Genomic DNA, 13,192 nt, shown 5'->3' with positions numbered 1-13,192 from the left:
CCAGATGTTTTAAGAAATCACTGATCGCATTTATGTATAAAAATTCTTGTATATTTTATGTAAAAATATTAGAACTAGAATTTATGCTTTGCATCTCTTTCATTTGTAAATATTTTTTCTGGTAGAATAATAAATGTGATTAGAGATAAAAGTAAACTTAATTATTTATTTAAACTGTACTGGAAAATATGAATGATTTAAATTTATAAAGACATTAATTTTTTTTTTAAATGCGTCATTAATGATTTTACTGAAGAAATTTTCAGGATTTTTGAGTTAGGCTCACAATCACTCCTGGTATAGATAAAGTGAAAAAGTTATGAAACTAACTTATTACTTTTTGCTAAATATTATTTTTTGAAATTAAAATTTTGCTTTTGCATTACTGATGAAATTTAATTTTAATTTTCTTAATTTATTTCATTGTTTTCCAGTTTGATGGTGCTGCAGGGGATCATCTGAAACAAGCTGCTGCTACTTATTGTCAGAACCAATCAATTGCACTTGAAAACTTGAAGTCAAGACAGAAAAAAGATACAAAGTTGGCTTTAAGTCTGGCTGTAAGTCATTTTTTTTTTAGTCATTTTCCATTTGTCACTTGTGATCTGAAATGATTTACTAAAACCATCTTAAAATATTTTATAACTTTATCTAAGTAGAAATAATGATTTAAACATTACTATCATCAAGCTAGACTCAAGATGGTTACAAACTTTCTGGTATTTTTTATATTATGTATTGTTACATGGTGACTTTGAATGCTTTAACTTAGTGTATAGAGACAATAAACAAGATTAAATAGAAATTATGAATAAATAACATACAGTAGGAAAAAAAATTTAGAATATTCTACTAAGCTGTGAACTAATTATATTTTAATTTGACTTAGCTTTAAAGTGGCTTAATCTTCCCTTAGTTACGAATAAGTGATTTCATAGTTGGTTTTTTAAGTATTTATTGTGCATTTAATTGATAAAAGTTCCTGCTAGTTTTACATTGTGGGGTAAAGGCCTTTTTTTAGAGTTGGTTAACATTTTTAAGTTAGACTGAAAAATTAAAACTCCTCCATTCTATTAACACTTCTGTTCAAATTGAGGAATACCAGAAATAAAAGATATTCATTTCTTAGTTTTCTGAAAACTGATAATTTTTATTGTAAGTTAGTGTTTAATCTTCATTTAACATGTATTTTCCTTTTTTTTCTTCTTTTTTTTCTTCCAATTGCTTTGGAGAAACAGTTTTTGAAGGTGTTATTATGTTCCTCTTTTTGTTTATTTGCTCCAATAAGAAATATTTATTAATATTTTAATACACAAATAAATTTCCTACTTAGTCAAATTTGGCTATCAGTACTCTGTTATGTAAAATATATAAGTCTATTTCCCTTTTTATTATAAAATTTTTTATGCAAATATAAGAATAATTCATAAATTCTATAAAAATCTATTCTTAAGAACATGAATTCTATTAAACAAATATAAGAATATAAACTTCTGTTGGAGTGCAGCAAATTTATTCTTAGATTTGTTTATAAGTTTTGTATAACATTGTTTAATCTACCCTATAATGCTACAAAATTAAAATTTCATTTTAATCATTATTTTTCTATTTACAAAAGTAGATTAATAGTTTTCACTTCTATAGATGAATTATAATATATTAATTTTTAATTAGTTTATGCATTATAATATAACACAATAAAAGCAAAAAGAGTAAAAGAAAAGAGAGATTATAACGAAGAAAATTAAGAAAAATAATAATGCTCACTTTGTATTGATATATTTTGCTTTGGCTAGATTAATACAATATTGGAAGGCACATTCCTTTTTTCGGATATAATAATGTGAGTTTATTACGAGATTATATCTTTTCCTTATTTTTTTTCCGGCTTTGATGTAATATATGTAAGTGTGTGTATGTATATATATATATTTATATTTTTAAAAAAAATTTAATAATTTTTTTTCTTCTTTAAAATAATCTTTATATGTTTTCTATATTTTTAACTTATTTTTTTGTATATATCATTTAGGATGCTGAAGCTAATAATTTGTGTCGGCGGCTTCAACTTAAAGATATAATTGCTTCTGGCTTCCAGAGGTTAACTAAATATCCCCTCCTTTTAGAAAATATTGCCAAATATACATCTCGTAAGTACAGAATTCATTTCACTAGTATTTATAAGCACAAATCTGATTTCTTTTTTTGTATTGCTTTTACAAATGTGTTTCTGTAAAGTATTATTGCAGATAATTTGTTGAAAGCTATTTTGTAAATATGGTTAGCATGAGCATCAATATTCTTTATTTATTGCTATGAAAGGCAGAATTTTGTTGTCTATTTTATTTTTTGAAAATTCATGAATATAAGATATGTTATTCTTAAAAAGGAAATTCTGTTGTTCACATGGTGAGCTTTATTTGTTTTTTAGGCACGTATGTAGTAAAATAACAGAATTAAGGGAAATCTCCCCAATATCTGTTTATCTTTTCCTTTGAAACAGTTTTTTTAAAAAAGGTTTTATCTGTAGTTGTAACAGTTTCATCAAACAAGCATTCATGTGTTTTAACATTAATTATTAAACATCTGAATAGTATTGAGACAACTGTATCTGTGCTTATTATTCTGTTTACAGTTTCTTTACTTTAAAGATATCTTCTATTTTCTCTTTTGAGTGTAGTAAAATGGTTTTAGAAAGGGGGTTATAAAAATTTAATATTTCAGCCAAACTATTAAAATTTATTTAATGTGTTTATCATCTGTCTAAAAATGTTTCCCTAATTAAATAAAATATATAATTCACATTAAATTTTTCTTTTATTAGTTCAAACTCTTGCATCTTTTTTTTTTTTACTTGTTTCTAATTTTTTTTTTTTTTTTTTAAAAATTTCTGATAACATTGCAAATTTTGTTAATATTTCTTTCCAGTTACTGATACTCATTTAAGGATGATATTATTTCATTCAACTTTGTTAAATTAGAACTTCTGATCTATGGTTACCTATTTTTTATTTTTTTAAAATCTTTTTTCCTACTTGAATTTTCAAATTAAATTCGACATAATTTCTATTCTATGGCTTGCAAAATTAAGTTTTTTAGCTGTACTTAACTGTAAAGAAAAAATTATGTCTCTTTTTATATTTTTCCTCTCTACAGCCTTTATTAACAATGTAATGAAACGCATCTGTTTATTTTAATCAATAATTTATTTTTAAATTATCTACATTCTTTTTCTTAAAAACGCAAAAAAATCTATTGACATTCTGGCCATTATTGGCAAGCATTTGGTCTTCCACAAACTCACTGATTTGCAACCTAACCCCAATCAATTAACTGCCACATCTTATTTAGTTGAGGGATATTAATTTTCAGTCAGAGCTCATTCTATGTAGGAAAAAGGGCAGGGTGCAAAAGTTTAAAAAAAGGGCATTATTACTTTAAAAAAGGCAATTTCTTTCTATGGGCTTTACACATTCTATTAATAAGCATTGTCAATTAGTAAATGAAAAATGTTTTTTTAAACTTTACTAACAGTAGCAAAGCAATCCTATTAATTACTAATTTTTATTACTAAATTAACATATATATCGAGCTAGTTAGCTTAGTAATTTATTTAAAATGCATGCATATGTTAATAAAATAATAAATGCATGTTTTTAAGTGTCTGTAGTTATGATTTATAAATTAAAATCATTAATAATAATTAATATTTAATGATAGTGGAAGTTACTGCAAACTTTCAAAGACTAGTGCAACAAGGGGGTGTGGTGGCTATTTTTCCTTTCCCATATAAATCTATGTATTGAGAGCAAGGACAAACTAAATAAAAAGAGTTGAAAATAACAAAAGTTTAAGAAATCTATTGTAGAGTTTGGGGAAAAAATAATGAAGGGTTGAGGAAAGAATGGGCAAAAAGGGTATGGAGTCTATTACATCGGGGCACTAATTTACTTCAGGGGCAACAGGGTGGATTCTTTTGATTAAAAGGGCAGCAGGGTGCTGTGCCCTGTTTACCCTGCCTAGAATGAGCTCTGTTTCAGTGAAATAGAAGCTAAGCAATTTTGAGATTATTCTGGCACTACAAAATTAACCTTCTATTATAGTTGATATAATTGAATTATAGTTGAAGAATCCTGGCCAAACATTTAGTATGATATCAAAGTAGAGCAATAGTAGAAAAAAGTTTTGTGTAACAGGCCAGTATCAACATAACATTTGTAACTGAGATCAATTTTCTGGATTAGAATTCAATTTATCAAAAGTAAAAGCAAAAAAATTTGTTTTATAATTGTAAGCTTAATATATATTTAATATTAAAGGTTAATATTATATATGTGCACTGTTTATTTTTGCGACGGTTAACGCACGTGCAATAATAATAGAGGTCGATGCAATCCATTGAAAGGTGCTGAATAATTAAATTAATTATGTCTGATAGTTTATTAATTTTATTTTTTTATTAAAACATTAGTTTTTTTTAGTACAGTAGAGAACCGATTATCCGGAACGATCGGGACTATCGCTATTCCGGATAACTGATTTTTCCGGTTTTCTGAATAGCTACAAAAAGCCGTTTTTTTGTGTTAAACCCAACTAAAAAAAAATAATATTTGGAAATAATCTTAAAAATAAGAAAAAAAGATGAAGTAATACACTAATGATTATTTCTGAAATGATGGTAAGTTAAACATCTTTCAAAAACGAAAGAAAAATCCTAAAATCTTATGAGGAAAAAAAATTTTTTTTTTAAAAATTGCGGGAAAATTTATCAAATTTCGTTCCGGTTTTTTGGTTTTCCGGTTTTCTGATTTCCGGATAACGGGTTCTGTACTGTAGTTGTAATAAGATTATTTTTTTTATAATTTTCTTTTTTTTCTATAATTATAGTATAGATTAGTGAAAACATCAGTGTATGGAATATAGTTTATTTTGTGATAGATTAATGTTCATAATAGACGTTTTTCTTGAATAATTGGATTGATCGGAATAATAACATATTTAAAGTAAAATTGAGCAAATATTTTGGAGTGATTGGACAAATGTTTTGAGTGTGATTTTTTTTTTTTATGGATTATTTTAGTTAATAAAACATTTTGATAATACAGTACAGAACCCGCTATCCGGAAATCGGAAAACCAAAAAACCAGAACGAAATTCAATAAATTTTCCTGCCATTTAAAAAAAAAAAATTTTTTTTTCCTCACAAGATTTTAGGATTTTCCTTTCTTTTTTGAAAGATGTTTACCTTACCATGATTTTGGAAATAATCATTAGTGTATTACTTCATTGTTTTTTCTTCTTTTTAAAATTATTTCACAAATTTTTTTTTTTAGTTGGGTTTAACAATAAAAAAAAAACGGCTTTTTGTAGCGATTCAGAAAATCGGAAAAATCAGTTATCCGGAATAGCGATGGTCCCGATCGTTCTGGATAATCGGTTCCCTACTGTACTGATATGGGCCAGGAGGTGGATGTTAGGGTTCCACAATTTTGTCACGTGATTGTGGCAATATGTATGCCTCATAACTGCCTTAAATTTCCAGACAAGCTGGTATTCTTTAATTTGGTGCTAGCAAGATTTCAAACAACCCTCGGGGATAGAACCCTCATCCTTCACAATGCTTAAGTAAACTCAATCAGTGTATTTGTTAATGAATGTGCCATTGTGGCTCTGAGTTATAATTTGAACCTTTGTTTCATAGCTTCAAAATTTAAAGTGGTTTTATAATTTTTTGATAGATTGTATGGAGTGTTTAAAAAGCATATAAATTATAAATTGTGCATCTTGTTACATTCAAGTTATTTAAATCAATTAAAAACATGTAAATTATAAATTGTGCATCTTGTTGCTTTCTTTTAAAATTAATTAAATGTAATTTTTTAATGAAAAAGTTTGTTTTTATATCTATTTGCCTATTTATTTCAATTTTAGAGTTGCTTTTTTAATTAACCTTTTTATATTTGTTTTATAGCAAATACCCAGGAACTAAGTGATTTGCAAAGGGCAGTAGAGTGTAGTAAAGAGATCTTGGTCCATGTTGATTCAGCCATCAAAGAATCTGAAAACATGCACAGGCTGTTAGACATTCAGAATAAGATGGATAAGAGTTTATTCGAGAAAATTGAGAAAGTTGAAAAAAATGAGAAGGAAAAGAAGAATGAAATTAATCCTATTGTAGAAAATTTTAAGGTAAGGCTACTAATAACTAAATATCTAAACTTTTCTTTCTCATCATTTCTTTATCTTACTCTTAAGAGGAAACAAATGGATAGTAACATAACATTTTAGTTAAAACTGTTTGTGTATACAAATTATGCTATTAAAATTCTTTGTATTTACTGCAACATGAAGAAAACTACTTTATTAGGACTTTTTAATAACTTCATTCTTTGTTCAATTAGAAGAAAAAAGCTTATAAGTCCATCAAAAAAAAAAAAAACTTTTGGGGTGCCAAAAAAATAATCACACTGCCAGAGTTTTTTTATTGGGCATTTATTAAACTGTAAAAAGAAGAAGAATAAAACTTAGGTAATAAATTATAATACAATGATAAATTGACTGGTAAAGATCGGGGTCATTAACTGGTAATTCAGATTTCTCATACTTTACAAGAGTTCTTTGTCTTCTCATTGGTTTTTCCTGCCATATTGCACAATGACTAGCTATACTCTTCATGCAACTGATTGTTGAATATAATATTAAATTTGGTTAAAAATCTTTAACACACTGAATCCAACAGTTCTTTTAAAGTTTTTTTTTAAAAAAAATAAAAATAAAATGGCTATTTCTTGCACAATTTTTCATTATTAAATCTATTAGGATATATAAGCTATTTTTACAAGTCTGTGGTGTCGTGTTACAGTGAATGTTGTATTTTTAAAGTAACCATACTTCAAAATGTTAATGTTGGAAACTGTAAAAAGTGTTGTTAGATACGGTGGGAGTAAAATATATATGGGACAACTAGCTAAACATATTTGTTAGGAGTCATCTTAAGAATTGTGAGCGGTAAAAAACTTCTGTTTCAGTATGAGAATTATTTACCCTAGTATGGCTACCGTTTTCCTGGACTGATCTAATATCTCCTGAAAATATAATGTGAATTATGCATGTTACTTTAGCAAATTTTAAATTTTTAAGATAAGAGATCTACAAGGAGTTTTAGTATACAGAGAAGACTGCATATTAAAATGCAACTTTTTAAGTGCAGAACCGTCAATAGGATAAAATTTTCATCAAATCCTTGGAAAGAAAAAAAACTTATTATCACTTTATTAATTGCAATGCATCTATTTATATTTTTTAAAACTATGATTAGGGGTATTCAAAAATTTTGACTTGGCATTTAAAATTATAACTTTAAAAAAAAAAATCATTTGTACAAAATATTGAAATTATGCAAAACCATTTTAAAGAAAAGGCTAGCATTCAACATCTTGCGTATGGCAAGAAGATTCTTTAATCTAGTGAATATTCATGAACTAGAAAACTATATGTGTGTCTTTTTTGTTAACTTTTTGACTTATTAATAACTTCTTTATTAATCTTGTTGATTTTTCGATAGTTTTTATTTTTTTCTGCATTTTTTTGTTTCAAACAAAATTAGGTTAAAAATGTTGAAATATGATAAATTATAAAATAAGTCAGGAAAATTGATTAGAAGTAAAAAATTGTTTTCATGATTACTCTTTAGTAATTTTAAAATTTTATTTATTTCATTGTTATTAGAACTTGGATGTGACACAACACAGACTTCTTCATGAAGGTTCTCTACTATGGCGCCTTAGTAAACAGAAAAATGTGGAAATGCATGTTGTCCTTCTGGAAGATATTTTGATACTATTTCAAAAACAGGATGAGAAATATGTTCTTAAGTTCCACAATACGAATTTAAATACTGGAAGGGAGGATATAAAAATAATGCACAGTCCCATTCTGAGGGTTCAAAATCTATTCACCCGTGATAATGCTACAGGTAAATATCATTACCTTTCTATCAATAGTTATATAATTTATCTGAATGTTAATTGTGTCACACCAAGCTATTTTAATGCAAAAATTGTGTTTTTACTTATATTTAAGCTGATGTGATATTTTCATACTTACCAGCTCCTATAGTAATTGAAAAATATTATTATTATGTATTTTTTTTAGTGATACCAACTTTTACTTTTTCATGTATGAATCATGGTTTTAAAATGCATTGTAATGACTTGAGACTTAACTAGTATGAGTGGAAAGAGATAGTTATTGCAACTAGATGGTTTCATGTATGGATCGTGAGAACAAGATAGACTTTTGCTTTAAAATTTTATGAAGCGGTTTGTGATTTTGATGAACAAGAGATATAAAGTTTGTTGTTTCATTTTTAGTTGAAGAGTGATCATTTACTGAATTTGAAGGAAACTGGCATTAAGATGTTACCAAATCTTTTATTGAATTAAAGATTTTGTTTTAAGTTCTGTATATTTGTTTACATCTTCTTATGTTAAGCTCTATGTATTTAAAATACAGTAAAAAAATGCTCTTCAAAATAAATTAACAGGGTTTTCGTGGCACCGAGAGAATACAAGGAATGGGTGAGAGAAACTAGGCTTGTATTCGTTCGGCAGTTGAAGTTGAGTTAAATGTTAGGATAATTCCACCATTTTTGAATGTATTTGCAGATTTTAAAATTACAATCAATTTAAATAAGTTGAGCAGTTCTAATAATATTTGTTTAAATAACTCTTTATGCCATTAAAATTTACTCCAAATTTTAGTAACTTTCATTAGTTTAATAGAACATTTTAAAAGATTTAATAATTTCATGCTATAATCTTTTACCGTTATAGGCTATGTCTGTCAGTAAGTTTTTAATTTTTTTAAAACTAATTGAAAGCTTTAATAAAATTGGAGCAAGTATAAATGACACCAAAAATGATTTTATCGAAATTATTAGAACTGTTTGATATTTTTTAAAGGAAATTTTTTGCATTTTTAATTAGTGTAAATATGACATTTATAAAAGGTAAAATTTTTCACATGTGGACTGAACCACAGTGCCTATGAGAGCTAATTTTGTATAGGTATTTAACTTATTACCAAGGTTTGAATTGTGCAGTTGCATTTTTAGTTTGAGTATTGAATGTTAATATTGCAAATGCTTCTCATTTTTGCTTTATTATTTATGTACATTATTTTTAGATAAAAGAACGTTTTTTATTATCTCCTCATCTGAAATGCACGCTATGTATGAGTTCGTTGCTGGAACTGCTTTAGAAAAAAAGATGTAAGTAAAAACTTCTAACTAATATATGTTCAAATTTTTACCTGCTTACTTTTTTATATGCAATAGATTCTACAAATCCACAATTTTTTGCTTTTTTATATGATTTTTCTGCCATTTAAAATTATTTTTATTTAATTTTCCTGTTTTTGTTATATTTTCAAAGATGTTTAAAAATAACCTCAGTGGCAGAATATCTTCCAAGCTTGCTTCAAAATCTATATAAACTAATCAAAGTCAACCTAATATCTGTAGATTGATTAAGATTGAGGGCAGGAGCTTGCAATTTGATTATTTTCATCATGTCTGATTAGGAATCATTTCCAAATTAATTTTTGTAAATTTACATATGGGATTAATTAAACTAAAAGTTTCTGTTGTCAGTTTAACAATCTTAAGTATTTTAAATTTATGTTTATATTTGTATATACAGGGTATCAGCGAACCTGGAAAGACACGAAAAATCATGAATTTTGATATTGAGCAAAATTTTTCATGAAATGTCATGATTTTAACTATTTTCAAACAAAATCATGGATTAGGTCAAAAAGTCATGGATTTAGGTTGCCGAAAAATCTAATTTTTAAAACGGAATTTACCCCCAGTTTCATAGTGTTCCGAGTATCTGAATTTGTAACAAAATCCCCACTCACAGTCATATTTGATTAAAATATAAAATGTTTTTATCGTGATCTTTAAAAATTATGGTGTTCTTTCAAGAAATGGAAGAAAAAACACCATTTCTAGAGCAAATTATCTTTTAAAATTCTGTGATTTCAGAATTTTTGTTATTATTTATTATTTTTATTTTAACAATCTAAAATTTTAGCTGAAGGCAAGCTAGTCATTGGCGAAATTTTTTTTTTCCGAAATGAGAACAGAAAAATCAGAAGTATTTTTTTTCTTTCCAATGAACAAGAAAAGTATCTTTAGAATGTAATTCTGCAAATGAAAGAAGAAGAAAAAATATTATTTTGTATTTTTTTCAGCTACAATACACTCTCGATTATCCGTGCACAGATTATCCGGTTTGCGGTTTATCCGTGCTGCTTTCGGAGTCACGAAATTTTTTTAAAGAGAAACATTTTAAAGATTATGATGCATGAATAGAAATCTTGTCAAATCAGTCTCGCTATTTATTAACAGAATATGAATCTAATGTTTTTCATTGATAATAATCGCTGCAATGAAGTTATAACACTTTTTGAAATTAATATTCATTATTGGATGCAGTATATGGAATATCATGGTCTACGTTTTCGTAGAGAAAGACCGCTTGATGAACAATCTTCTTCAGATATTGAAGAATAGGATAACAGTATTTTTGAACAAGGAAAAGAAATCGAAGGTTTCTTGATCAGGAAAATTCGTTTAAAGTGATGTATGTGAGCTTGACTTTCAGTATTTAACAGATGAGGAAATTGTTACTAACTGTGTTGTTAAATCAAATAGTGATGATGCAGAAGATGTAATAAATGAGGAAAATACAATTCCTGATTCTGCTGCTCTACAATCTGAGGAAACTTTATTAGATTGATTATATGGGAGAACGAGGATTTGATTACGGTGACATTACTACGGTACGTAAAATATGTGACAATATACGGCAAGAGATGAACAAACAGCAGAAGCAAAGACGCATTACACTTTTTTTAAGCAGTAAATTTTAAATTCCTAGTTTGATGTTATACAGCATACAAATGAAAGTAATTTTTATACTTTTTGTACTGATGTTCTTTTTTTCTTTTATAAAAAGGGAGTTTTCGGATTATCCGTGTTTTTCGACTGTCCGTGCGACCCGTCCCGGTGATTAACCCGGATGATCGGGAGTGCACTGTATTTTATTACTTCAACTCTATCTTTACTCTGGTTTTTAAATTTAAAATCTATAAATATGAAGATGCAAAGTATAACAGTTTTGGTTATACCTATCATTTCAGTTAATGTTTTTATAATGCTTTTTTTAATTTATTTATGTGTTTTTGTCAGAGAAAATAGCAACTTTGTTAAGTCATGAAAAATTCTTGGAATTAGAGTCATGAATTTGAAAATCTAAAATATAGCAGATACCCTGTATATGACAAACAAATTCTATTTAATTGAAACTTTTTGTTATTAACATTTCCTAATTCTAATTTTTTGAAGGCTATCTATTCTGATTAATTCATCTTTAAGTAATCAATTATTCCACTTGTTAAATATTAAAAAAGAAAAAAAGGTTATTATGTAGTATTAAATTTGGAACTTTTTAACCACAAAGTTTCTTTTAAATAAAATCATAGTTAAACTTGCTACAGAATTATCATTTGAAATCTTTTACTAAAGCTGTCTTATAATTATTATTTTTTTTAATTCCATATGCTTTTATTTTTATAATCATGTTGACATTAAAAAATAAGGTACATAAATGAAGTGTTTTCTATGTTAAACAGCTGGTGTACTCATATTGACAAAGCAGCACAAGAGCAGAAAAAACGCAACATGTTGAAGAATAACCTAGAAGCTCCCCACCCTGTCACAGATGTTCTTACACCCACTGAAGAACCTCTGTCCAGTGAAGTTGAAACGGACACTAAAGAGTAAGTATTCCATGAACACTTTTTTTGCGACTTTTTGACACAAGTTTCCTTAAGCTATTGATTCATAAATTGTGTATTTCAGTGCAGCACTGGCTAAATTATTTTCTTTAATTTTTAAGTTTATCATGAAATTTGCTAAAAAATAATTTTAGAACTTAAAATGTTTTTGAAGGGTTTGTATACATTTCTAGACGATTGTGACAGCACTATAATATTGATTTATAATTTGGCTATTATAATATTAATTTTTGACTTAAAGTATTAAATTAAATTTCATGACTGCATAAATAAAAGTATATTGAATCAATTTCAAATCAACGCTTTATTCTAGGCAACAGTGATACCAAACACTAAAATTGTCCTTAACACAGTATTAATAAAACATGTATAAATTTAACAAAATAACACTTCTGCCATTTTCTCAAATTAAAAGACGAAACCTAAATACAGTAAAGCGCTGATTATTTACATTCTGATTTACAGGGTTATGCAATCATCTGGAGCTTTCAAGGACTGTCTTTCTTCCCTTTTCCAAAAAGTGTTTCTTTTTTTTTTTCTCCTTCGAAAAATGCTTTTTATTATTAGAATACTGAAGGGGTAAGAAAATACCCTTTTTTACACAAATTGCTCCAACCCTATTATTAAAAACAAATACATATCTTTTTTAAATTTTCACAAAACTAAAAGTGGTTTAGAAAGTTTAATTTTTGATCAAGAAGCATAATATTAAAATTACATATCAAACAGGCAGGGCTGAGTGCTCCTTAAAAAATCCGGACTTTTCGCTAACAGTGATCCGGAAGTTTGCGGAGATCGAAGGTCCAGACATTTAAAAAAATCATTAATCACAGAAGTTTCCGGAAATCACGTTTTCAAAGGTGGAACTTAAAAGCACAGTTTATTTTATTTGTTTGTAAGGGAGAGCCAGAGATATACTTAGTAAGCTTATATTCATGATTAATATTCACTTTTTATCAGTAAATAGTTGTTATAATCATAAACCCAAGAAAGAAAGACATATTTCTAAATTTTAATTACTTCTCCTGGTCATCATAGGTATGTGTAAAATTTTAAAAATATTTCAAGTAAACTAAGAAATATGGAGAAAAAGGAACAAAAACCTTGTTTAAATTTTTTTCTAGTTTTTCAATTTAAACTTTTTTTTTAACTCAAGAAATTTTCCTTAATTTTTACTTTGACTCACAATCACCCCTGAGCAGGACACCAAAGAAACCAAAAATCGAAGGGCCTTTTATTAAATTATTAATGCTGTATAAAAAATAGGAATAATAAAATATTTAATTTGAATACCTCCAAATGAATACTGCTACTCTAAAGCTCCATA

The 13,192-nt window shown here is 26.9% G+C and overlaps 1 protein-coding gene across 2 annotated transcripts in view; it reads left to right on the top strand.

Annotated features, from left to right (window-relative positions):
- Positions 1-13,192, top strand: part of LOC107451140 (Rho guanine nucleotide exchange factor 2) — a 106,201-nt gene that overhangs the window by 75,343 nt on the left and 17,666 nt on the right. For both annotated transcript variants that reach the window (XM_043049517.2, XM_043049516.2), the window contains exons 28-33: positions 435-560; positions 2,033-2,150; positions 5,972-6,189; positions 7,729-7,975; positions 9,187-9,271; positions 11,701-11,847. In XM_043049517.2, coding sequence (XP_042905451.1) covers positions 435-560; positions 2,033-2,150; positions 5,972-6,189; positions 7,729-7,975; positions 9,187-9,271; positions 11,701-11,847 — 941 coding nt within the window. The remainder of the gene's footprint in view (positions 1-434; positions 561-2,032; positions 2,151-5,971; positions 6,190-7,728; positions 7,976-9,186; positions 9,272-11,700; positions 11,848-13,192) is intronic.

The sequence above is a fragment of the Parasteatoda tepidariorum genome, chromosome 3 (assembly GCF_043381705.1).
Source record: "Parasteatoda tepidariorum isolate YZ-2023 chromosome 3, CAS_Ptep_4.0, whole genome shotgun sequence".
Lineage (NCBI taxonomy): Eukaryota > Metazoa > Arthropoda > Arachnida > Araneae > Theridiidae > Parasteatoda > Parasteatoda tepidariorum.
Note: the sequence above shows the minus strand (reverse complement) of the source record. Positions and strands in the feature narration are given on the sequence as shown.